At 40.2% G+C, this 27,300-nt stretch overlaps 2 protein-coding genes across 10 annotated transcripts in view; one reads left to right on the top strand and one right to left on the bottom strand.

Moving 5' to 3' along the window:
* Positions 1-27,300, top strand: part of CHLSN (cholesin) — a 143,161-nt gene that overhangs the window by 30,795 nt on the left and 85,066 nt on the right. For 3 of the 4 annotated variants that reach the window (XM_083711853.1, XM_083711855.1, XM_083711854.1), the window contains exon 3: positions 6,537-6,584. The exons of the other annotated variant lie outside the window; for it this stretch is intronic. In XM_083711853.1, the coding sequence (XP_083567979.1) occupies positions 6,537-6,584 (48 nt within the window). The remainder of the gene's footprint in view (positions 1-6,536; positions 6,585-27,300) is intronic. 4 annotated transcript variants of the gene reach the window in all.
* Positions 15,484-27,300, bottom strand: part of GPR146 (G protein-coupled receptor 146) — a 49,334-nt gene continuing 37,517 nt past the window's right edge. For 3 of the 6 annotated variants that reach the window (XR_014557793.1, XR_014557794.1, XM_083711762.1), the window contains one exon: positions 15,484-21,358. Coding sequence is in view for 3 of the 6 variants with exons in the window: in XM_083711762.1 (XP_083567888.1) it covers positions 20,313-21,314 (1,002 nt within the window). In the remaining 3 variants the exon portion in view is untranslated. Of the gene's footprint in view, positions 21,359-25,279; positions 25,706-27,300 lie in introns of those variants that run through there. The other 3 variants (XR_014557795.1, XM_083711764.1, XM_083711763.1) reach the window with 3 other exon arrangements.

Genomic DNA, 27,300 nt, shown 5'->3' with positions numbered 1-27,300 from the left:
GTAGCTTTTTTCTTCAATGCTAATATTTTGGAAGGCAAAGGTCAGTGTGATCCATTTTCAGAGGGCCCAGATGAGACTTCAGCACAAGTCTCTGGTATTTCAAGAGGACTGTTACTAGCATGTCTCCTCCTGCAAACTTTTGTGAGATTAGTTATAACATTCAGTAAGCCGATTCTGCATGGTTTGTGAAGGCAAAGAATAATAACTAAACTAACACAGCTTTCGCTGAACAGCAGGATCTCTGCAATATTCATTGTCAGCTCATTTTGAGGTGTCCCTATTATCCTCTGTATCTTCAAGCTGGTCCTAGAGAGAATCATACTGTTGTAAAATAGACGACACACAAACATTGTTATTGTAATAACCAAAACAGTCAAATATGGGTGAATATTGTCTCTAGAGGGATGGATTTCCGGCTGAACTTTTTTAACAAACGTTAGAATAAAGCAGAGAAGCTTGGCCAAAGATGGAATGCAGAAGCCAAAGGTAAATTTAATAATCTCGTATTCAGGCCATCCAAATAAAGGATCTAATTGGCAGTCTGTTTCTTCGTGGTAATTCTCCATGCCCAGCAGTGCCACCACTATTAGTGCAGCACAAAAGGCACATATCAGTGCAAATGCAACAGATACCATAGGGTTTTGATGTGCCTTACTAATTAAAGCATTTTGGGGTGGGTGCCTATAAAGAAAAAAGCTAAGCACCATGAGGACAAGAAGGTACTGAGAGCTGAAGTAATTCAAATTGAAAAAAAACGACAGCGTTCCACACGCAAAATAGGATATTTTGAGGTAGGCAGGCCTTGTGATGATGGTGAGCGATAAAAGAATCATTAACATGTTGCTGATGGTGTGAGCAAAAAGCATTATATCTAATTTCTCATTGGTGCGCTGCATATGGTTCTTGATGAGGATGCCTAAAATAACAATCCCAGCTAGTAGACCAGTTGGTACAAAGAGCGTAATATAGCAGTGCATAAATCTTGATATTACATGTTGTGAGAATATGATGTCTTCAAACCTTGTGAATGAATCTCGGCTCTGGCTTGGGTACTTCATCCAGGTCATATTATGAGAGACCATTCTTGTGAAGAACTTTGGTTGCTTGGTGTTTCTGCAAACTGGAAAACAAACAATCAAAGGACTTTAAATGTATAGTCAAAGCAGAAGAAAAGTGAGAAAGTACCACCGCATATCTTTGGATTTTTTAAATGTCAAAATATGCTTACAGTGCACCCCAGCTGCAAACTGTAGAGCCCTGTGCTTTGTCAGAAAGGAATGTAGAGTTGCTGTTGAGCCTGAGTACAATGTTCCTTACTTAAGAGTAACTAGGGCAACCTAGCCAAATGGGTGGGGTATAAATAATGAAATTAGTAGTAGTAGTGGGAGGTGGTCTTGAGACAGCTTCACAAACAATAGAAAATGATATTTATAGCCTCTATTGGGGAGGGCTTAGTAACTAGAGACACAACCATAGCCCCAGTAAAAGGACAGGGCGCTCTATTGCCATCTGGTCATTACACTGTTATATCTTTGAATTCTATTATCACAAGTAGATTCAGTAGCAGTTCTATCCTCTTAGTGCACATTGTGGCTATTGGGTTACTATGTTCACAGTGATTGTTTCAGAATAGTTGTGAAGACTACAAGACTGCAGCAATAGAATTTGAGCAGTAATATTACGACCCTTTAATTTTAAATACCCCCAGTCTCATGATGGAACTATTGGAGATTGGGGAATATAATTGTTTTTTAAAAACTTCTTTTTAACACCTTTATCTGATTATACTCTTTTGTTAGCTTAGAACTGTGTGTATGTGTTTATAGCAGTTATAAATTCCTAAAGATAGGGTTTTTAAGGCGAAGCTGACAGGGAATTAACTGTAATAGCTCAATCATGTGATGCCATCATGATTCTGTTACCATGAAAAGACATCACTTTCTCTTTTAAACAAATAATAGACTGTGTAAAAAGATACAATAGTTGTTTGCTCTGCAGAAAATGACTGCCATAAATATGGAATGTGTAATTTTATAGGCTACCTAAAAGCATGATTTGTACGTTATCAAAAAGGTGATTTCCATATACTTTGTTGAAAGAAATCTGTTGCTAATATTATTCGGAGGTTTTTTAAAAAAGGATTGTGCTGCAATAGGATAAACATTTCATATTTTAAATTATGTAAAAAAACTATATGGAGCTTTTGGAGTGTAATTATTAGTACATTTTAAAATATAGCTTCTATTTCCCAAGCTTTGTGCTCATATTAAAAGATGTTTTAGCATATCTGCAATTAAAAAATATAGCAGGCTATGTTTGCTATTTCGTCTTCTGTTTCCTTTGTAACATAAGCATTTCAGTTTTCACATTAATCCCCAGATTTAATACTGTGGTTTCTTCAAATCATTCAATAATATGCAAAGCTGATCCATTCAGGCAGAGTGTATATGTACAGTGAATTGCAGGGACACTGCAATGCCTTGGGTCTCCTATCAGAAGTTTCCATAGAGCCTCATCTAATAAAGGAATAATGTTTCTCCCTAAGACTTTCTTCCATAGCTTATATGTTGTTAGTACAGTTCTGTCAATGTTAGAATGCTGTGCTTTAAGCTACAGTGTAAGTTTAAGGCTTTGGTTGTATGCCACATTTAAGAAGACTAAGAAGAGCCCTGCTAGATTAGACCAAACACAGTGGTACCTCGGGTTAAGAACTTAATTCGTTCCAGAGGTCCGTTCTTAACCTGAAACTGTTCTTATCCTGAGGTACCACTTTAGCTAATGGGGTCTCTCGCTGCCGCCACGCAATTTCTGTTCTCATCCTGAAGCAAAGTTCTTAACCTGAGGTACTATTTCTGGGTTAGCGGAGTCTGTAACCTGAAGCGTATGTAACCCGAGGTACCACTGTATTCATCTAGTTTACCATCTTTGCATCTTACGTCCCTTAGAGACTTAGAAACAGGACATGAAAACAATAGTCCTTCCCCAGATCATGCCTCCAAACATGGACTTCAGCTTGGAACTAATGTCTTTTGAACTCAGTTGGACTTTCTTCTCAATAAACATGCACAGAATTAGTCCGTGAGTATGTTAGACAGAGCTGAAATATTAGCATATACACACACACACACCCTGACATCCAGCCAAAAATGGCACCCATGTTGGCTTTCAAACAGTTGAGATCTACTATAAAAATACAGTATCAATCTCAAATATTTCCGGTTGTTGGGATACAGGTATGTATGTGCAGAGTGGTGTAATAACATGGGCTTTTAATTTATTTATTAGACTTCTATCCTGCCATTCCCCCCTCTCCCCTTGTTCTCACAATAGCCTTCTGCTGTACATTAGGCTAAGGAATTGTGATTTAGGTCCCTCAGTAAGGGCTATGCTAGACGTGAAGTAAGTAGGTCTTGTGTTGCTTTCCTTTCACTGTGAACAGCAAGATGGATAGACTATCTGATTCAAATAAGGACCATGGTAGGGGTGAATACTCCTTCCCATAGTCCTGATTCAGCCCCCACCCCACCACTGGCTGTTAGTTAAGGGGTGGGGAGGAAGAAGTCCTGCAATAAAAGCAAAGCTACCACAGAAAAAGCTATATATGTCTCCTGCCTTTCACCCAAAGAACTTTAAGCAGAATATTTGTTTTCCGTTTCCTTCCTACAAATACCTTGTGAGGTAGAATTAGGCTGAGACAGTGACTGCCTTGGTTTTATAGCCAAGAAGGAATTTTGATCCCCAGTTTCTCCAGTCCAAGGTGTTCAAGACTGAGAGAGCCATGGGATATAATGGTTAAGGTACTGGCCTTTGATGCTTGGACTTTGACCAAGAAGACACAGGATTGAACGCCTGCTGTGCCACAAATCCCTCTTCATGAACTGCAGGCCAGATTTTTGTCATGTAATTTGGTCCTGAACAGTTATGATCCCTAGCTAGCAGGACCAGTGGTAAGGGATTATGGGAACTGTAGTCTCAAAACATCTGGAGGGCCGAGTTTAAGGAAGCCTGTTCTAGAGCATCACAGGCAGCATGGTTGCATCATTGGCTGAATTATGCTAGATGAAATCAACAAAACCCTTTCCTGTACTGAGGCTTCAGCAATAAGTTTTGGGGGCAGCTTTTTCAATTAGGTATCTTTGCAGCAAGAACCCACAGCTTACAGTAGAAAGGTGGAGTTGGCTAAAATGAGGTAGCTTTGAAATTGGGATTTGGAGCACCCAGAGCATCAGATGCAAGAAAGGGAAGGTGGGCTGCACACAAAGGACATTAGACTAAATTGTTAAGTGGGAGGGAGGGATTTATCTGCTCCACTGGCAATAGCTAGCTAGCACTCAGCATGGATTAAAAAAAAAATGTAAAAGGGATTAGTTCCTTTCCATTTTGCTACCAGAATGAACTCTGTTTCATTAATGTAAGTTGAAATGAAACTCACTTGTGGGTTAGAAGAAGAAGAAACAGATTGTTTGCTAACAGAAGAAAAGCATTTAGTGAGAGCAGCACATCCGCAAAAGCCTGAGCCACTAGGTTATTACAATAATTATACCATTTATAAGACACTGAAAGAGTGTTCAAAGCACATGACATATTATATCAGTGACTCTTAAAAAGCAACTTTATGATGTAGGCCAGTATTAGTATCTGCAAATGTTTGTGTTGAGCTTAGTATTAGTACTGTCATTGTCTACCTTTCTGCTTCCTGACTCACAAGCAAGCTGTCAGGCAAAGTGGCATTTAATAAGCATATTTGTAAGTGGCAATAAGAGTTGTGATTGTTGAGCTTTTTTAAGGAAGACCTCAATTTTTTATTTTTTACAAACCCCAGAGTTTTCCAGTTGACTTGCCTATGAAGATCCAGGACAAAGCGCCGCCTTTCAGAAATCCCCCCCAGACATCAATTCCACCTTTGAAATCCCAGTAATGTCCTGGAAAATCCAGACGTGGGGTAGCCCTGCTTGTGATAGAATGGATCTAAGTTCTGATAGAATAATATAAGAGTAGTCTACAGCTTGAGTGTTGAAGAAATGCTTTCCATTTGTGAACTGGCAGAGTGCATTCAACCAGAATAATAGAATTGTAGAGTTGGAAGAGATCCTGAGGGTCATCTAGTCCAACTCTGCAATGCAGGAATCTCAGCTAATCTTGAATGCATCTTTTGGATTTGAATTCTAAGGAACTCTTAGATTCATTGCATTTTGTGTTGCCTGAAAAACACTCAGCAGGCGGCAAATGCATCAAATGTACATCACCACATAGTACATTCTTAGTAAAAACCTTATAATGGCATTGAGAATTCCATTTTGTAAAATAAAATGAAAAACATTCATAACTGGAAAGGGTACCTTTTCTGTTAGTGAAGAAAAAATTACATGGAGGTATATAGATTGTGAGGTTCTTTAATTTCCATTACTCTGGGAAAATAATTTTTACCACCACCTTTCTCTGATTACCTAGCATAACAGCAAATTTACTGCAGCAATTCTAGCAAGCTGCATGGCTTGTGCATCCCTTCACGTTGTTTAGTGGCTTCTGCAGAATGAAGTGTCTTAGAATATCATCATTTCATGACAACAGCTGAAATTACAGTCAGAACGCATTAGGTTTAAAGCCATGGATTCCATACTTTTTGCTTTAACGCAGTCCTTCTCATATTACCTTTTCTGCTGAGGATCTTCTGCATATCTTCCATTAATGGGTGTTGCAGAGCATTCTGGGAAGTATTCTGAGGTGCGCAGTCAGTTTATCCAGAGCACTAACCTAGACATTGGGCCTCATAGTTACCACACGTGAAGGGAATGTCTGTCGTATAACAAACCCAACATTCTTCTTTGGATGCTTGTTGCATGCAAGGGAAGGCATGTTGTATTAGGCAAGCTTTTAGGGGAGTTTCCCATATTACAGATTTTTCGCAGTGCAGAACCTCTCTTTTGCTTCCAAGGAACCCCCAGGGTTTATTTGGAACATAATTTGAACAAGGAAATAGCATTTATTCCTAACACACACACACACACACACACACACAAACACACAAATTGTCCTGGCTTTTGGAATATAACTAGATTGGAGCCTAATAGTTAAAGGTTTACTGTTCACTATGTTATGTTTGAATAGTTGGATTTTGTTGATGTTTTAGTTATTGTTGTACTGTATTTCTATTTTAATGGTGGTTGTTAGCTGCCCCGGACAGGATATAAGACAAATGAATAAACACAATTTTTTTTAAAAAGTATTTTTTTTAAAAAATGAATGCAGTTCTTTTTTAGGATATGCATTTGGTTTCTTTTTTGAAAAAAATAATAATCTGTATACTGTTCACTTCTGTTTCTCAACTTCTTTCTGATCTTTTCTTTCACTGATGATTCTTCCCCTTATTTCTTTCTGACGTTTTCTGACTCCTCCATTTTAAAGAAAGCCCTTCTCAGGCATTGTGCTGCTAGTATGTTAGGCTTTATTTGTTTTGGCAGTGAATACAAAAATGTTCTGGAATCCTGTTCTCAGGCTCAGACACACAGCTAATAAATTATCCTTGCCTCCAATAGATGGAGCCGAATCATTCCCCACAACACACAGGAGAGAACTACAGGAGGGCAAGTACTGTGAGGGAAATCTCTTGAGAAAGGCAGAACTTGAAATTATTTCCCCCTTGCATGCGTTTGCTTAAAACACTCAAGTCTGGGCATTTCAGTTTAATGAATTAAACTGACGACTTATTTGAAAGCTTCCAAGCCGCATTACTATGTTTAGGAATCGTTGTTTTAGAAACCACATCTATTTTTGTATAGATGCTTAGCATATGACAGCCCTTCCCTGGTTTCTTTTCCCAACAGGAGAAAGAAGTTTCTTTTATACAAGCAAGCCTTGTGCGCAACTGGAGTGTTATTGCTATTTTAGCTGTTTAGTGTAAATGTGTTTATAATTCTTTGCAAAAGATGGTTCTAGGGATTCTGACATAAGTTAAATTCAGAGACAGGATTTGTAGAGGCAGAGAAATAAAAAATGGAGTTACTTATACAGTTGATTACAGTAAGAATTTAACTGAAGGAATACAGTTTCTACAGAAACAAACAAATTGAGAAGAGATTTTTTTTTCTTCTACACAGAGGAAGAATGTCAACAGTGTTGTGTTTAAAATCTGTTATGTGTGCAACTCTTGCTTTAGTCTTATTCTAAAACAGTAGAAGGCAACATTCCGGCTCAGTAGAAAGTTTTGATTCCTCCTCCCCACTTCCTTTTGTTTAAATAGTTGAAGCATCTGGCTTCTTGCACATTTAAGAATTCTGTGACACTTTAATTATTTATAAAAGGATTCTAGCAGAACAGAAAAATCCTGGTCTCTTTTGTTTTCATAACATTTTTTTTAGATGTGGTATTTTGCTGCATTTTGTGCAGCTTTAAGCATATTACTGAAGCAAAGAGGTTGAAAGTACAGAGCTCTTTTCACACTGTTTTTGGTCCTTAGTGATGATGAAAACATTTCATATTTAAAACAAAGTAGGTGACTTACCCGTGAAACAAAATGCAGATGCAACAGGCTGATGCTGTCTTTATGATCAGATTGATGAGGAAAATAAGTCTTAATGCATACTTGGCTTCCTGTGTGTGGTGACGTGCTCAGTTCGAAAACTCAGACAACAAAAAAGCACAGTTCTTCTGTAGGAAACAGGAACTTGGTTTCATGTAATTCAAACCATACACGTTGCAATTTTAGCCCGCGTATGGCTCCATCATGTGACTTTAAAGTTTGAGTTGACCTACACAGAGTGATGTTTGGGTACTCCAGAACAGAAAAGTAGTGTTTAGTCATATATTTCTGAGTCTTTGAGGCCATCCAGTGGCTTCTCAGTTATTTTAAATCACGAAGCCATTCTACCCCTATTCACTAATACTGGAAGTATGTTTTCACATGTCCAGATGTTTAGCATTTTCAAAATGCTGCACAAGTAAATATAAAATACAGTGGTGCCTCGCAAGACGAAATTAATTCGTTCCGCAAGTTTTTTCTTCTTGCGAGTTTTTCGTCTTGCGAAGCACGGTTTCCCATAGGAATGCATTGAAAATCAATCAATGCGTTCCTATGGAAACCGCCTGCAGACCAGGTCCGGGGACAGTCTGTCCCCCGACCTCTTCTGAAGGCTGGGGGGGTGACAAGGGCTTTTCTTCCCACCCCCAGCATTTTAAAAAACCCTGGGACAGCGGAGGACTTCTCCGCTGTCCGGGGCGATCTTAAAATCCTGGCGGGCGGCAGCGAAGCCTTCGCTGCCGCCCGCCAGCATTTAAAAAAACCCCCGGGGCCTCTTCTGAAGGCCGGCGGGGGGCGAAAGTCTTTGCTCCCCCCTGCCTGCCTTCCCGGGAGAGTGGAGAAACGCAGCGTGTTTCTCCGTTATCCCGGACGGCTTTTGAAGGCAGGCGGGGGGGAGCAAAGACTTTTGCCCCCCGCCGGCCTTCAGAAGAGGTCCAGGACCTCTTCTGAAGGCTGGCGGGGGGCAAAAGTCTTTGTCCCCCCCACTGCCTGCCTTCCCGGGGGCTTTTAAATCGCCCCGGGACAGCGGAGAAGTCCTCTGCTGGATAGCAGTCCGGGATAGCAGGAAGCGCTTCCCTGCTATCCCGGACTGCTTTTAAAATGCTGGCGGTGGGGAGCAAAGCCTTTCGGCCCCCACCGGCCTTCCTGGACCTCTTCTGAAGGCCGGAGGGGGGGAAAGGCTTTGCTCCCCACCGCCAGCATTTAAAAGAGGTCCACGGAGATTTCCCTATGGGCTTTCTTCTTGCGAAGCAAGCCCATAGGGAAATTTGTCTTGCGAAGCAACTCGCAAACGGAAAACCCTTTTGTCTTGCGGGTTTTCCGTCTTGCGAGGCATTCGTCTTGCGGGGCACCACTGTAAAAGTATTTTATACAAGTAGGACCTGCAACAAAATATTATCTTATGGAGTGCTTCCTGTCCAGGATTCCAGCTAGTCCATTCCATTCACCCCTCCTCTCCCCTGATCTCCCTCCCACTAACAGTCAGTCATGCCCACTGAACGTGCTCAGTGATTTGGCTGTTGTGAAAGTTCATTTCCCATTTTTTTGAAACATATTTTTATGCTCCTTGAAACCTCCGAGTTCTCTGGCCTGCTGATAGTTCCCTCTTACGCATAAGCAGTGTTTATTAGGCTACATGTGGACTAGAAGAAGTGAGATTGCTAGAAGTATAAATGGTAATGATTAAAACACTCACACCCTTACCTCCCCTCCTTCCAGAACCTGATGATGAATACTTTGCCTAGAATCAAAAGTTTGGAAATAAAGATTCCTACCTTCTTGCTGGGTTTGGAGGCATAATTGTGGTGTGTCCCTGAAATAGCTTGTCCAAAATACCCTATGCATTAAGAGGTTATATTTAAGACAGGGTTTCCCAAACTTGGGTCTCCCAAGCTATTTTTGGACTACAGCTGGAAACCCAAGTTTGAGAAACCTTGGTTGAAGAGATAGTCTATTTAATCTGCTCACTACTAACCCATAGTGTGCAAGATGGCTGAATACAACTGTAATTAATGATAATTCTAAACATTTTAATTGACACAGTGTTGTAACTTTCATGCACATTTCCCTCGACAGTTACTGTTGCTATTCAAAATTGAATGAGGAAGAAAAAGTGGGCATTCTTTTCAAATGTGGTTTCTCTTGAACACTTATTTTTATAGTCTCAATTTGATTCAGTTGAGCAATCGTAGGATACAGTCATATGAGCTCAATAAGAAAGTAAACTTTATTCGGATAGCACACAAGGGGCTGTTTTAGTGTGAGTTTTCTTTCTTTTTCAGTGGTTGGTCAACTGATTTAGGGCTAACCTTCTGCAGTTCTAGGAGGTTGCAGTCTTTATTAAAGCGAGCATTCAGCAAATTTAAGAGTTTAAATAATTTGCGACTTGGGTGCATAATCATTATGAGAAGCCTGTAGCAAACAGACAAGTGTTTGCAATATAAAGACTTCCTGGTTAAGAAGGAGCTTATGCATCAGCTGAGAGCCCTTACACCCACCCCTTCTGACAGTGAGGTAGCTGAAAACAAAAATCCCACTCTCAAAGTAATGATGTGTGCTCAGTTACAGACACACAGTTGTCTGGTGCATTATTGGAGAAAGCCTTAACAATGGTTGATTACACGCAGAACTAGCTGTTCACAGTTGCAACTCAAACGACACCATTTGGGTTTTTCATGGTATGAAACCTAAGCATGGGTGTAGCCAGGAATTTTGTTAGGGGGGACAGGACTTTTGTTAGGGGAGCAGAACCAATGTGATTTGTCAGTGAGTATTTCTATTGTTTTACTTGATATGGGGGTGGGCAGCTGCCCCCCTGCCGCCGCCCCCCCAGGCTACACCCATTAACCTAACCTGGATCATTTGAGAGTGTTTGGTTGCACAGCATGGTTGCACATCTTGGCTGAAATGTACACCAAGATGAGTCCCAAGGGAAAATAGGGTGTGTTCCTCATCTGGCTGGGTTTCCCCAGCCACTCTGGGCAGCTCCCAACAGAATAATAATAATAATAATAATAATAATAATAATAATAATAATAAGTGATAAAACATCAAACATTAAAAACTTCCCTAAACAGTGCTGCCTTCAGATCAAATCAAATCAAAAGGTTACTGGGTCTGGTTGCCTAAGCAAATAAAGATGCTTGTCAATAAGAGTGTCAGCTTTCAGGAGCAGAAACGTAAAATTGTAGAATAATTTTCAAGGTTTTTCTACTTGTGAGAAGCGGTGTAGCTAGCCACTCGTGAGACCAGTGCGGTGTGTGCATCCTGCAGCAGGGAGCAGGGCGAACTGCATGGAGCCTCTGGCCACCTCCCCCTCAGCTGTAGGGCGGCTGAGGGAGAGGCGGTAGGCAGGTGCAAGCCCCACACTGCCCTTTCAGGCAGTGTGGAGCCTGCAGGCGCCCAAGCCATCACGTCACTCCCAGGAAAGACACGTGGCTCGGGCAAACTGCAGGCCCCGCGGTGTGGTGCCCATTGCCAGCCGTGTTTTGTTACGTTTCTTGACTGAACTAAAAAGTATAGTGAGCCCATTTTTAAAATAAAAAACCCCACTCATATTTTTGTCACCCCCCTCAGTGATGACACCTGGGGCAGCCTGCACCCACCACACCCCCTTCCTCCACCACTGCTTGTGAGTGATGATGCACAGACAAGTGCCTCTCCCCTTCTCCTGCTCTGATACTCTCTGGACTATTCCTCTGGAGCTGCACATACTCCACTGATCACACTGGTCAAGGTATGCTATAATAATGCTATAACTGGTGGCTGCCTTGTGCCTCGTTCAAGCTGAGCAAGTTGCTGGAGCTTTGTGCAAGACTTTAAGTGATGCAAAAAAGTTTTGCAAAACCCTAGGAGCCAGTGAATTTTCTGGGAGCCAGGCTAGAAGCAGAGAGAAATGGAGACCTGAGCATGCCAATGAGAAAAGGGATCCTGGTCTCACTAGTGCATTTTGCTCTGCTCCTCCACCCCCCACCCTGACTTTCAGATAAGGTCAAGTAGGGAAGTGCTAGACCAGGCATAGGCAACCTTGGCCCTCCAGATGTTTGGGGACTACAACCCCCATGATCCCTAGCTAACAGGACCAGTGGTCAGGGATGATGGGAATTGTAGTCCCAAAACATCTGGAGGGCCAAGGTTGCCTATGCCTGTGCTAGACCTCAAGCTTAGCAGTGTTAAAATGGTAACCTAGGTGCTCCCAAGTAAGGAAGGCTGGTACTATGGCTCAATAGATAGCTCTGCATTTTGTTGTTAAAGCCTGTGTTAATGTGTTTATATAAAAAATAATGGCCCAGCAGAATGGTTTCTGCTATTGTAATTAAAGGTGTCTTCGAAGCAGGCAGTGTAGTGTGGAACAGACTTGTTTAGTGGGTTCTGTACCTCGATTTCCTCTGAGGTTTCAGCAAGGATTAGGAGCATAATGTGAACTCAAGACCTCTTAAGTAAAGGGGACAGGGTGTGGCGTCTGCTAAAGGCACAACTATGGTATAACTGGTTGAACCCTTGGGCCTAATTGTAACTGATAAGACTTATGCAAGTCATTATATGCGTTCCTGCTGCATATGTAGAGTACAGTGGTACCTCAGGTTACAGACGCTTCAGATTACAGACTCTGCTAACCTAGAAATAGTACCTCAGGTTAAGAACTTCGCTTCAGGATGAGAACAGAAATAGTGCTGCAGCGGGAGGCCCCATTAGCTAAAGTGGTGCTTCAGGTTAAGAACAGTTTCAGGTTAAGAACAGACCTCCAGAACAAATTAAGTTTTTAACCCGAGGTACCACTGTATATGGATGCCATTTATTTAGCTAAATTATAGATAACCAACCTGAGGCACCAACAGGGAAGTGGTCTGTGGCGCTGCAGGACTGGAGCAGAAATGTAGATCTACTACAGTATTAATAGGCATTATTATTTTCTTACTATTTAAATTATTATTTACAGCAGGACTACTGTTTCATTAATTTCTATACAGCAAGCTCATATAAAAATATATGTATACAGTGTACAAAATACTCTGTTATCACTTGCAAAATAAGTCTGCACTGTATGTTAATTTATGTTTCAGTTTCTGTGCATGTTTATGTTATTGTTTGCTTACATTATCTGTTTTGTTACTACTTAACTGAAAACCTCAAAAACAAATTTTTAAAAAACTTTAAAAATGTAACAAAAAATAAAATACACAGAGGAAACAAGTTTGTCAGCTGACAAGAAGCGTATTAAAAATAGTAAATCTCAAGTAGAATGACACTATCTGAAACTTAAGCAGTGTATATAGGTGTATATATAGTTTCTCCCTTAAATTAGTGCTCCTCAGAGTATTCATTATTCATTCTAGAATGAAGGTAATTGATGAGAGAATGTTGTATTGCATTCTATAGTTAACCACAGGGTGGCGTTTCTGAAGGAACAACAATAGCCTGGTATTTCTAAGGGTGAGCTGCTCATAGAATCAATTGTAGAGATAGAAGGGACCTCGAGGGTCATCAGCTCCAACCTCCTGCAATGCAGGAATCTCATACATGACAGATGGCCATCCAACCTCTGCTTAAAAACCTCCAAGGGAAGAGAGTCCACTGCCTCTTCTAGGAGTCTGTCCCACTATCAAATAGCTTTTACTGTACTGTCAGAAAGCTTTCTCATAACTTGAAACCGCTGGTTCGAGTCCTAGCCTGTGAAGCAGGAGAAAGCAGGATTGCTCCATCCTCCATGTGACAGCCCTTAAATATTTGAAGATGGCTATCATATCTCCTCCCAGTCTCCTCTTTACTATACTAAACATACCCAGTTCCCTGAACAGCTTGTCAGTATCCTTGACGTGAGCACCAAGACATGAAAATTGTGATTGCAGCCATCAGCAAGGAAAAGAAGTATTGTTTGTGAGGTCATTTCCCTCCATGGCACCTGAGGCTGCAGCCTGAAATGAGTGGGGAGATCCTGTGTGTGCTTATGTCACTTACTTGGTTCAGGCAACTATGGTTTATATTATATTTATATTCTCATGAACAAGCGGCAGTGATACTTGGTCTCACATGCTCCCTTCTTGTCCTTTTTGTGCAAGGGGAGAAGAGTGAATAACCCCACTTCCATTTTTTTTACTAAAACACAGTTCTTCCAACACATTCCAACTTGTAGAACTGCGGTTCCGCAGTGATTCTTGGACGGCATTCAGCTATTTGGGGTGGCTCCTCCCTCTGACTTTAGCAAGCAGTGCACAAAGTTTTGACCACCTTGTCTTGGAGAGGAACCATCTCACACCCTCCAAACTGGTCCCTGCCTTAAACTGTGAGTGGTTGGGTCCACGGCTGCTTTCCCTCTTTCTGATCTCTCTTTCTCCTTCATGGATCTTTTATTCACTCTATTGATCTTCAGCCTTTCCTCCCTCCCCTTCCTCTCCCCCATTTCCTAATATAGGGCAGAGCACCCAGCACATGGAGAACAAGAAGACTGCAGAACCAGCAACGCAGCGAGGGAGCCATGGTCTTTTTTAGTGGTTGGCATCTTCTCCATACAAGGAGAGGCCATCTGTGGCCGTCTCCATACAAGGAGAGACAGCCCACAGTAGTCACAGTGGATTGTATTTTCCTCCCACTCAGATGAGAGGGGGAGTAATGCTTGGTACTGAGTAAAGGAGGCTGTAACTTGCTATCCAATCCCTTCCCACACCTGCCTTTGGGTCAGCCAGGACCTTCTCACCACATGATGACTAGCAAAAAGCTACAGTGCCCTCCAAGCAGAGCCACTTGGAAGAGTGCAAACAATCTTCCCATTTCCAGCACTCATTTTTGGTAGAGCCTAAAAGCAGGCCACTTAGCACTTTCTACTATGGGAGCAGGGTGGGGAGGAATTCTTCAAGTTTCTCAAGTGAGGCTGGTGGTCAGGGAAGTGAAAGCGGTAGAGTCCTCACAAACAGCAAGCCCTTGTACCCCCACAAGAAGAAGAAATCCCCCTCAAATAGCCATCAAAAGCTGGGCATAAGAAGAGGAGGCATGTTAAGTTAAGAGATGCGAGAGCCCAGAAAAGGGGGACACCTCCTTTTCCCAAAGCCTTTTGTTTGTTTGTTTCCCCTTCAAAAAATTGAAAAACCGAATTATTGTTATTTGGGGGATTATGAAATACTTTTTTAGAATGATGAACAAAATGTTGAAGACGAAGTGCTCATATATTTACTTGCCCAAAATAATTTCTAATACTGTGTAACAGGAAGACTTTTATGCAAGAATGCTGGTAGTTAACGTTTTATTGTTGGGGCCCATAGGTATTTTAGGAGAAATTGGCACAGTTTTCCTTCTCTTAACTTTGGACCCCTTTAAATAAATAAGTAAATAAAGGAATAACAGTAGCAGCTGTGATGGGTCCTCCAAGCCCCTTGTGTCGTTGGCATTACCTTGAGGGTTTTGTGTTTTGGTGCCAGGCCTGATTGGGATGATGTGGTGATGCTGAGTTAACAATCTGATTGCTGGGTTTTTCAGCAGCTGAAGCTTCTTGACATTTTTAAAAGACAGCCCCTTATAAAGCACATTACAGTAATTATACAATCCTAGCTTTTATTAGAAGTTGAATGACTGCAAACTTAATTTAGTGAATATACCTCTCCTCTTGTCTGCCTTCAGTATATTGTAGAGTGACTGGTTTGGTGTAAGAATTCAAATCCAGGTATGTCTCGGGATACAATGGAGGAGTGCGTCTTTGAGGGTGAAGTCAAGCTGTTGTAGAGACTGATACAGGAGAGACATGTTTTGTTGCAGTTAGGACAGATGAAGATGATATAAGATAGATGAAGAATTGAAACAGAGAATTGTAGAGTTGGAAAGGATCATGAGGGTCATCGGGCCCAATCCACTGCAATGCAGGAACCTTTTTGCCAAGTCTGGGGCTCAAACCCATGACCTTGAGATTAAGTGTCTCCTGCTTTACCAACTGAAGATATAAAAACTTTGGGAAAAGATGACACAAGTTGAGGCGGGGATGGATTTTTATTAGTTTATTGATTTGACATAAATCTCTCCCCATTTAGAGGAGATCTACAAATCATAAACCATTTTCAAAAATACTAATCTTTACTCTGAGAAAAATAATACTGTTAATAATGGCACTGTTGTGCTGACTTTCAGAACACATATAAATCATATACAGTACTCTCTAATGATCTAGAGAAGTTTATTTTTAAATGATGATAAATTTGTATCTTAGGAAATAATTTAATAAATTCTTTAAAATGTTCTTTTTACATCAGTAGATTGCTTCTCTCTGCATATATACAGTAATATTCATTGTAATGTCAGTTTGGCTCATATATACAAAGTAACTGGAAACCTTCAGGCATTGAAATGGAAAGGCCCCACATTTTATAAGTAGAAAGTTAATATGCTTTAAGAAAGAACATAATTCAATTTTAATTCTTTAGAATTCTTTATCTTCACTGCTTTATATTTCCCCTTAGACTCATAGCTTTTTATTGGCATAAAGGTGGCAGACCTGTTGTCTTCTTAGTTATTTATGTGAAAGCTTATCTGAAAATCACATGTGATGCAAAGTTTATGGAAGTGTGTTTGCAATTCCTGTTCGGCATTGTAGAAGTAAAAATAGCACAGGGTGGTTTTGTGGAACATTATCTGGAAAGCAGCTAAAAGATCAGGTGATTTACACGTGTTACAAACACACACACACACAATCTTTAACCAGTTTAAGAGAGAAAACACAGAACTGGGAAATAACCACAAATGAAAAATTTGCAAACATTTTGAACAAAAGTGGCTCAAAATGTAGAACAATCTTCATATTAATGACTTACAGAGTTGATTGCATAAAAAGTAACCTTTCCATATATCTAACATGCTGTCCTTTTCGATTTTCAAAGTACTGTTGCTTTTCTAGAACATTGCACTGTATCGTAACTCAATTGAATTTGAGCTTACTTCCAAGTAAAAAGCATGCCTGAAGTGCAGGAGGCAGAAGATTCTGTTGACTACGCAAAGGCAGATAGTCAGGCCCTTGATATTTATATTGGGCCTGATCAATCCAGGGGCTTCATGGTGTCTGCCAATCACAGGGACTGATGCTGGGGTTCAAGCTTATATCTAAAACGAAATATCCAATGAGCTGAAATGAAAGTCCCAGACATATTGTTGAATAAAGCTCATGAAACTAACTTCTGAAAAAGCATTATTTCAAATCCATTGTGATGTTTTAAGTGTTACAGAGCAGACCAACAAAAAGAAAAAGAAAAAGTAAACAAAACTTCCTAATGCATTACAGTGGTACCTTGGTTCTCAAACGCCTTGGTTCCCAAACGCCAGAAATCCGGCAGTAAGTGTTCGGTTTTTGAACGTTTTTCAGAAGCCAAACGTCTGATGTGGTTGTCGGCTATTGTTTCCAGGGTGCCTGCACCAATCAGAAGCTGCACCTTGGTTTTCAAACATTCGGAAGTCAAATAGACTTCCAGAACAGATTAAGTTTGGTGCTTTTGTTTTTGCTATTTTGTGTTTTTGTTTTTGAGCCTTTTTCAGTTAATTTGTTTTTATGACTGTGTGGAACCCAGTTCAGCTACTCATTGATTGATAGTGCGACTACAGAAATGGATAAAAGCCCCCCATCCAAACAATGACTATTATCAGTGCAGGTAAGAAAAAAAAATAATTTTAATTTTTATCATCTACAATACTGTCTTATTTATTTTATAGTACAGTAAATTGATTATTGCTTTCATTTTATGGATCAATGGTCTCATTAGATAGTAAAATTCATGTTAAATTGATGTTTTAGGGGTTGTTTTTAAAAGTCTGGGACGGATTAATCTGTTTTGCAGGACTTTCTATAGGAAAGCGCACCTTGGTTTTGAAACAGACTTCTGGAACGGATAAAGTTTGAGAACCAAGGTACCACTGTACACATGCCTCGTTTTGTGGATAAGTTTACATTTTCTGAAGCAGAGAATTTTGTGAGTGGCAAAAGAAATTACTGATATTCTGTCTTCTGCAATTTAAGAATGTTTGTGGAATTTACAAAGGAGATTATTCCAGTACCAGTTCACTATGCTTAGATTCGTTTTTAGAACACACCTGGCAATATTAATAGACCAGATGTATTTGGTTAAATATTTCTCTACTGAGAAGGAGTCTCCACTTTGATAGGAACAGATTTGACAATATAAGGGTTATAGCCTTCTGGGCAGTTTCAGTGCTTAAAATGATAAAAGGCCATTGTGATTTTATAATGCCTACGCATTATAGGCATTATAGTAGATACTGTAAATCAGAACATCAGGTCCTGAAGTCATGCAATTTCAGCTTTGTTTTGTTTAGCTCTTTTTACAACTTGTGTAGCACAAAAAAGCTGAATATGACCTAAGTGAATCTGATTTTTTGATAGTCGAGTCTAAAGACCTAAACTAAGAATTGTGAAATATCCTGTATTTTAGTCCACTCAGTTCCAAGAAACAATGTCTTAGAGATCCCTTCCAGTACTACCTTGACAAATGATGTTGTGTGGCAGCAGGACAAGAGAGCAATCACCCCAGATGTCTTGCTCACTCATTTATGCAGTGAAAATAAGATGCTATGTTAAGTTCTTGCCAAAACTATCTTATTAGTGCATATCAGGACCAAATGGGGCTAAAAGTCCAATTCTGATGTAGAATTGGTATTCTTTCAATTACTGAACCTATGGGGTTTAACTGGAGCTGCAGTAGGAAGTAAATAGAGTTTTGTATTAGTGGAGAAGATACCAGGGGAAACCTTGCATCTCTGGTACTGATAATAATATTTTGGTGTTAAACATACTTGGACCTTGGACCTGCAGTGAAATTAAGACTCTGAATATGAAATACTGAAGGACAAGTCACTTATGAGACTAAACATGTGAAAAATTCAGAATCATGTACTCTGTCAAGGGGATTTGGAGAGCATTGGGGGGGAATATACTGTGATGGTATAAATAGTGTGAAAACATAGTGTGCTATTAACTTACATTTATGTGATCCTGCTGGATAGTCCTTTATGTGGACAAACTGCAACAGAGTGAAGTTATATTAAAGAGAGTTTGAAGAAAATACACGTAACGGAAATATGTATTCAGTAAATGAATGTAACTATATTTAAAAAGTAACTTAGGATGTTTCTTTGAAAAAAATATGTCTTACTAATAGAATCAGAATCAGGCTGTGAAGAATAGAATGTAGCTGTATTAAAGTGTGGATACGAGCAAAAATATTTATGTGCATGATTATCCATCTCTACAGCCTGATTTCTCCATGTATAGTGCACTCTATGTGTTCTTGAAGCAAAACAAGTTTTTTCTTAGGCAAAAATGAGCAGCCATTTGCATATATCTGAGATGCTTCTACAAACCCACTAAGATTTCCAGTTTCATCCTTCCACCTGCAATGCCCCATACTGCACTGAATGGTATTCTGGATGGTCTTTGACCTTCTCAGATGCTATGTCTGGAGACAACTGGAACTATAGCAGGGGCGGCCTGGGATGTATTGCCGCTTGAGGTAAAATAAAATCCACTGCCTGAGACTGCCACCTCACCTCATGGGTGGGCCCTGAGCAGCAGTGCATGTGTGCACAGGATTTCTTACGTGGCCCTTCAGAGCCTAACCTTTGCCTGCTCTTTTCACTGACTTGCAATATGTGACAAGAATGGAAGAAAAGCAGCACCATCTAAGAAGGAAGTGGGCAAAATCAGCTAAAAAACTAGGGCTAGAATGATCAGAATCCTGCTCCTGATGCATTTCATAGGCTGCATATCTACACAAGTTGCTGTTCTGTGGCACAAGTGAATTAGAGTTCCCTCTCTTCTGTCTTTCATTTAATAACGAAAAGATAACAAACACTTGTAAACCTTTAAAGTTACTCCTTTCCATTACAGAAGTAATACTTTTAAAACCACAATTATTTAGCCCCTAAAATAATGTAGTTAATTCGCATGAATATTTGGGGACCATAACAATTAGATACACACTGTTTAACCCATGTGCTTTTTAATTTTTTCATATTAAATTTGTCCTTCATTTTATTAGGTAAAGCAATATTTTTGTTTTTCTTACTTTTTCTAAAAGTGGCTACTTCTGACTGATTGAAATGTTTTTGTGATACAAAGTAAGAAAAAACATATAAATGCTTCTTTTGATGCATTGCTAAATGTAGGAAAACATGAATAATTAAAGATACATTAAAACAAATATTAATTTGCAAATAATCTGTTTTAGAATTGCAAATAGACCCTCCTTTTACAATACGATTTTGCAAAATAAGCAAGAAAATATAATTAAATACTAAAGTAATTTTATCCTTGATACTTCATTGTTTAGAGTGCTACACAGTTGGACCAGTATGATCATTAGTGGAGAGTATCTCAGTGAAAAGGTACTCTCCTCATCTTGAAATAAAACCACTTTGTAGAATTAAAAATCATGTTATTTTATATGGAACATAAAAAATACCATATTTGTTTAGCTCTAGAAGATTACAAAGTGCTAGGTGTTCAGTCAAAGCTTTTTGGCCCTCTAGTGATTTTCTCCTGGCAGAATTCTCAGAACAAAGCTCATATAGTGTAACTGAATCAGTGCATTGAAATCTCAGAAATCAAAGGGTAACCTGCAGATGGAATCTGAACAGTTTTCTAACCATCTTCATTACCTGTATAGTTTAAAACTGAGAGCTCCTGATTTACAGTGTAAACCCCCTTTCCTGTCATCCTTGCTAGGTGACCTGCACAAAAGAGAAACTTGGAGAATAAGAGAATAAGCTTTCCAAACTAGGTTCTGGCCCACTGGCATTCATTCATTCATACCTACGTTATAACTTGCTGAACAACCGTGCGTTCATGAGAGCACCCTTGATTTCCACAGTGCAGTTTTTTAAGCAGCCTTCGCAATTTGATTGGAAAGTTTTTGTTGATGTATCGGTAAAGTAGAGGCATGACAAAACTGCTTGAAAAAGCCAAGAATTTTGACAGTCCCTTGGTAAAATGTAATACTCTAGTGTAATTTTCATCCGTGACTTTTCCTTGCATACTAGTTAATGTATTTACTAGAAGAGTTACATAATAAGGTGTCCATAATGTGAACTGTGTACAAACAGTAGCAATCAAAAGCCTGTGTACTGATGGATCTAATCTTCCAGTGTCTTGGTCCAGCGGTGTTGCCTCTTTGCGTATTCGCAGAATTAACACAAGCGCATACAGCACAGCAATGGCTGGTACAACGTATCCAATAAAAACCATGATGGCATCTGCTGCTTCTTTGTTCTGCATTTTGGAACATTCTATTATTTTAGTGGAGACATGGTTGCAGACATAAAACAGAAGAGATGAAAAGCTGGTAAGCATAGCTCCTCCCCAAATAAATCCACATACATGTTTTGTGTTGTATACACTAGACATGTAAGTTCTTGGCAAAGCACGTTCAATGTAGTAGTCCAGGCTGAGCAGTGTGGTAGAATACATGATAACCAGAGATGATACATTGAACAAGATAAGCAAGGTAATGTAGACTTCATTGTTGAAACTCCAGATGGCCCATTTTGTACTGGCAGGTCCTAGAAGGTACATTGGTGCAATAGCATTGATGATGAGGCCAGCAATTGCAATATTGACAAAGTAAACATCTGGCATGGTCATAGTTGCTTTGTTGTATAGGTTGACTAGCACCAGTAGGGCATTATAACACAGGCCAATGGGGAAACAGATGATGAGGTAGAGCAATGAAAAAATGGAAAGTACAAGATGGAAATCATGGCAAAGATGCTGGTCCTCTATGCTTTTGGTACCATTGAAAGATTCGCAGTTCCACATAGTGACCTTAACGTGTATGTCTTCTCAACTGGTCACCAGCTTTCCTAAACGGGGGGGAAAAGACAGTATATATCTTTTTTTAAAAAAAAATATATGAAAACAATTCATCATTTTCTTTCATCTAGATATAGTGCTATTTTTCTAGAAAAGAGGTACGGAACTCACCATGAACATCTCACTGGTTCTGTTATAATGGCAATGGTGCCTACCTGAGAGGTGCTGCAACTGAGTTCCGGATGAAAAAAAGCCCTACACATTATTGAAGTTTAAAATATCATTTAGAGTACAGTGGTACCTCGGGTTACTTCGCTTCAGGTTACATACACTTCAGGGTACAGACTCTGCTAACCCAGAAATAGTACCTCGGGTTAAGAACTTTGCTTCAGGATGAGAACAGAAATTGTGCTCCGGTGGCACGGAGGCAGCAGGAGGCCCCATTAGCTAAAGTGGTGCTTCAGGTTAAGAACAGTTTCAGGTTAAGAAAATACCTCCGGAATGAATTAAGTACTTAACCCGTGGAAAAAAGGTAAAGGTACCCCTGTCCGTACGGGCCAGTCTTGACAGACTCTAGGGTTGTGCGCCCATCTCACTCTAGAGGCCGGGGGGCCAGCACTGTCTGGAGACACTTCCGGGTCATGTGACCAGTGTGACGAAGCTGCTCTGGCGAGCCTGCACCAGCGCAGCACACGGAAACACCGTTTACCTTCCCGCTAGAAAGTGATACCTATTTATCTACTTGTACTTTAGGGGTGCTTTCAAACTGCTAGGTGGGCAGGAGCTGGGACCGTAGACGGGAGCTCACCCCACCGCGGGGATTCGAACCGCCGACCATGCGATCGACAAGCCCTAGGCGCTGAGGATTTACCCACAGCGCCACCAGTACCACTTTATAATTTTATAATTTGAAGACTGGAATATAAAGTCATCAAGACTGGAATATAAAGTCATCAATTTCCTTGTGCCTGTCTAGGATGGCATGCTTCATGACAGCTATTTTCTGCTCAGCATGGCTGTGATACTGACTGGATAATAATTGCTGCTGTTTAACCTAAACATTTCCTTCCTCAATTTAAGGTGTTTTTCTCTTGGAACCACAGCTAGCCTTTGTTCTTCCTGTGGCTTATAGCAGCTACATAGGCATTCAGAAATTGTTTTTATGTTGAACCCCTCCTATATTGTGCTCTTGCTCCTTTTAACTGATCTGGCCATTCTGTTTTTCTTCTCTATGTGTTTGGAATGACATTTGATGAGACCTAAATGGAATTACCTTTCTCCCTTCTTTTAAACACTGCCTCAAAACTCTCCTCTTCTATGAAGCCTTTGGCAAAACAAAAAAAAAAATTCCTTCCAGTAGCACCTATGAAGCCTTTGGCTTAACCATACAAGTTCTCACACCCAGTTGAAAGGAAATCTAAGTAGTATAACAGTACTTGTACATATTTTGCCCCTGTGATCCTTGCCTCTTTCCCCTGCTGTCAAAGCATAAATCTTAAACTCCTTGGGCCAGGGATATAACATTTAATCTGTGCATCCAAAGAACTCTGATATGAATTTACCAACAAGCAAACTGAGGTTGAGACCTATATAGTGGCAGTAGCTGTATCCCAGTTCTTAGCCACATCTCCACAGGAAGATGCTTCTTCAGTTAAAAGGTGCACAACCTACTCTAATAGAGTGCTGCTGCCAGCAGAACAGAAAAGCCTCTAGTCTTACTGGGGCTTCTGCAACGGAGTCCTCTAAGGACAGCAGTGCCACAACTTTGAGGACAGTTCCAGCTCCACATTTGGAAGGGCACTAACTCCAGACTTCATCTTGTGGAAGTGCATCTGTGGCTGGCACTATTTTCCCTTCATCTTCTGGTTTGGAGATACCGACTTCATTCCCAGAAGAATTGCTGGGGGTGGAATGCTTTGTATTTTATAATTTTTAACAGTGTAAGCCACCTTGAATCCCAACTTGGGAGAGAAATGTAGTATAAAATATATTAAACAAATAAATAAGGGGATTCTTAATTCAAGGTCATGGCACCTCCTCTCCCCCTCCCTCCCTCCTCCCGCTCTTTCTTTCTTATTTCAAAAAAGCAAAATCAGGCTATACCCTTAAAGTGCATTCAGAGCACATTTCCCCATCAAAGAATTCTAGGCAGTGTAGTTTGCTAAGGGTTGCTGGGAATTGTAACTTTGTGAGGGTTACTGTGTCCAGAATTCTTTGGAAAAGTTTGTAATACTGATTGACATGGTTGCCTCTTAGCTACACAGGAATAGCTTGGCTGAGGTGTGAAAAGGAATTGCGTGGGTGTGCAGCTGGAGAACCTGGCCCCAAATCAACTTAGTTCCACTGCTGTTGTTTTTAAGCACATGTGTTTTGTTTGTGTTTTCAATTATGCACCCCTAATCTATCTCAGGAATCAAGAGAGCTCCAAATGTTTTATCAGGCACAGAAGTGGCTGGATAATTTATAAGAACTGACCTCCCTCTCATAAGACAGTTTTCCCTTCTGGAGCAGCAAGCAAATGCTTTTGCAATTGCTTTGATCATAGCTTAATTTAAAGGTGTGTTATTTCAGCATATAATGATTTCCTATTTTATTAAACTGAAGGATTAGCATAGCATACCTTATGACACTTAAATAACGTATGTTTATCTTGAAAATCTAAAGCACTGCACATAATTCAACTGAAAAAATATTAAGATAATATTCAATATTTTAACATCATGTGTACATGAAACTGATTTCACTGAGTCAGGATATTGCTCCATCTAGCTCAACAAGGTTTCAGGCAGAGACAGCAATACCATGTCGGTTCTCAGTCTCCTTTTTTTAAACTAAAGATGTCAGGAATTAAACCCTGCAACCTTCAGGTTGCAAAGCATATGCCATACCCCTGAGTTGTGGACCCGCCACAACTGAGACCAAGCAGAAACCCAGGAAATTTGAATATGACTTTCTTTGATCCAATTTACCAAACACTGCTACTATGCAACTTCCTCTCAATTCAGTGGAAGAAGTTAGTTCTAAGGAAATAAAGTGATTAGGCAGCAGTCACTGGTGGATTGCATCTTTTGAGTTCATCAGTACCATAGACTTGCGTGTAAACCTGCAGTCTTCACTACCTCTCTTTTGTCTTTTCCAAGACAGGGGCAGGTTATCAATTCATACCCTTAGACTTAGTCCCACACAGCCATTATTTAAACAATATTATCTCTCATCATATTTCTTCTTATGCAGTGAAAGTGCCCCCAGTGTTTCCTATATAATGCCAAGATAAACCCTCCATAATCCCCAAGATTAACTGGTGTTTTTTTTTGAAGAACATAAGACGAACACTTCTAGATGAGGCCAAAGACCCATCTCGTCCACCTTCCTGTTCTCACAGTGACCAGTCAGATACTTATGAGAAGCCTGGAAGCAGGACCTGAGTGCAGCAGTGCTCTTCCCACTTACAATCCCCAGCAACTGGGATACCGTGGAGGTAGAGCATAGCCACCATGGGTAATAGCCATGATAGTAACTGATTTTTGGTGAAATTGTCATGGTTATTCTTTCTGTTACATAATTTGAGTAATAAAAAAATTACATCATTTGAAAGCCCACAATAAAAATTTATCTAGGTGGTAGTGAGACATCCCTACCCCTATCCCAATGAAATCGGGGTTTCAGTCTGAAAAAAATATATTTTGCTAGATAACATGTCGTTTGATTCGATTTTGTTTATTTTTCACATAAAAAATGCAATTTTATAGTACCTAAAGAGCAGTTATTCCTGGTAAGGTAAAGTACCATGTGTTGCTTAGTACAATAAAAACCTTTGTATGAACGTGTGTGTTTCTCCAAAGGCTTATACTGTATTAAGTTTTAAATAAATTTTTGCTTCTTTAGAATATTATGTATTACTAAAACTTTTTGCATAACATTCACACTGTTTTGATTCTCAATTCTTACAGCTGTCATGCCCACTGCCTTACCTCAAACTCCCTTTCCCTGCTGCTATGAACCCTCTTAAACTCCTACCTTCAATTCATGTAGCATTTTCCTTTGTACTTCGGAGTCCACATATGGCTGATAAATAACATCTCAGGAGAAGAAAGCATGCCGAAGGGTGTTGCATTTTCCCTCTTGGAACACATAGTGATCTTCTGCGATCACCAGGAGCCTTACACAGCTTGGTAGTTTTTCTGCATGTGTGCTGCGCTTGTTTTTCCTCTAGTAAATTACTCACAAAGTTTCTGCTTCTCTTGGCAAGCCAAGGCTAGCTCCTCCCTTTCTCTGTTTACAGCCAGTTTCAAGAAACAGGAGGCTGATCTCAGAGGGGAGTGTTTCCTGACATTACACTCTGCTGAGTGTTGGCTGCTTCCGATTGATTGGTAGAAAGGGAGATGTTCCTGGAAGACTCCAGTTTGGTGTTCAGTTACAGTTGCTCTATCTCTCTCTCCCTCCCCCCCACCCCACTAGCTGCCTGCCTTTTTCCAATTCCGCCGGGTTAGTTTACTGCATTCTCAGTAGAAAGCAGTTTTGCCCTTAGCTGGCGGATTCCATTGAAGATATGAAATGTCTTACGGGAAACTGTTATTGGGAAAATCAGTTTTCTCTTTTGATTTTTTTGAAGTTAAGATATTCTGGGCAGCAGGGCTTAATTCCACTAATTTTTTTTAGAATTAAAACATATCTTAGCATTGTGTATATAGATCTTGACAATGAACAATTCTAAAAGTTTTTAGATATGCTATAAGCCGCCCAAATGGGCTGAGGTATAAATAATGATGATGACAATGACAACAACAACTAATAGCTACTAGCCAAGATGGCTATATTAACTCTTCTGTTGGACGCAGTAGGTGCCTCTGGATACAAGGTGCTGGGAATTATAAACAGGGCAAATCTTTCTGTGATGGTTTTACTCCGTTTCTCTGTCTCTCTGTCTCTCTCTCTCCACCCCCTCCCCGCCCCCCATTTCAAAATCAGTTTGCAGTTTAACAGGGGGAAGGTGCAGAATCATTATGAAAATTCATCAGCATTTTACTGTGCATTTCTCCTAATATAACCCTTTTGTGTGCAATTTACAAGGATAATATAATGCATTTTTGTATGTTGTTCATAACATGCTTCTAGGCTTATCAGAATCAACTAGTTGGCCGTTGTGAGGGCAAAATGCTCAGCAATATATGATATGGCTTTGGTCAGATCCACCAGGGCTCATCTCAATTTCTTATTTTAGTAATTTTGTTATATTATCAAGAGTACTGTATATCCAAGTGTATATACAGAGAATTACTAGGAATGAAAGAGTTGCACTGACTCCCTTAAGGGTCTCTGTTTATTTGTTTAGAATATTTATATAGCACTTTTCTATTTTTACAAAAAAGTTCTCAAAGTGGTTTACATGGTACAAGGTGGCATTAAAAAATGTTTCAATGAGGTTGTTTACAGTCTCAGCATGGGCAGGCTTCCACATGTAGATCCTCCACCCTAGAACAAAGAAGCAGACTCCCTCACCATATGCCAGATGTTTACTCAGATTCAGGATGTCTTGGCCTTGGTAATGGGGCAAAGAGCAAACCCTGGTAGAAAGAGCTATTATCCCCTTGCCCCACACCAAATCTGAGAGGCAGCAGCAGTGTCTAGGTCAGGAAGTCAAGATTGTTCCAGACTCACAGACAACTGATTTGAGGACAGTTGATGAAGTTGCCCCTTTTCCTTGCTGACGTCACTGGCTGTTTCGGTCTGCAGTGGAATTAACAGTAGTCCCTCGCTCGACGTACACCCGCTTGATTAGATCTTGCACTAGTCAAAATGGAATTTTGGGCTTTGAATAGCTGACAACTATGCCACATCATAAACCATTTCTAAAACTACTGACACTTTCAAACTGAGCAGATTGAGTGTTGTATGTTCTGCTCTTTGAAAAAAGTAGTCTAAAGTTTATTTAAAGTCATGGAACTAGTTTCATGATTCTTCGTAGCCTGACCAATGTCCAGCTAATGTTGTT

Source organism: Podarcis gaigeae (assembly GCF_964106915.1).
Source record: "Podarcis gaigeae genome assembly, chromosome: 14".
NCBI lineage: Eukaryota > Metazoa > Chordata > Lepidosauria > Squamata > Lacertidae > Podarcis > Podarcis gaigeae.
This window is presented reverse-complemented; position numbering and strand designations above follow the sequence as displayed.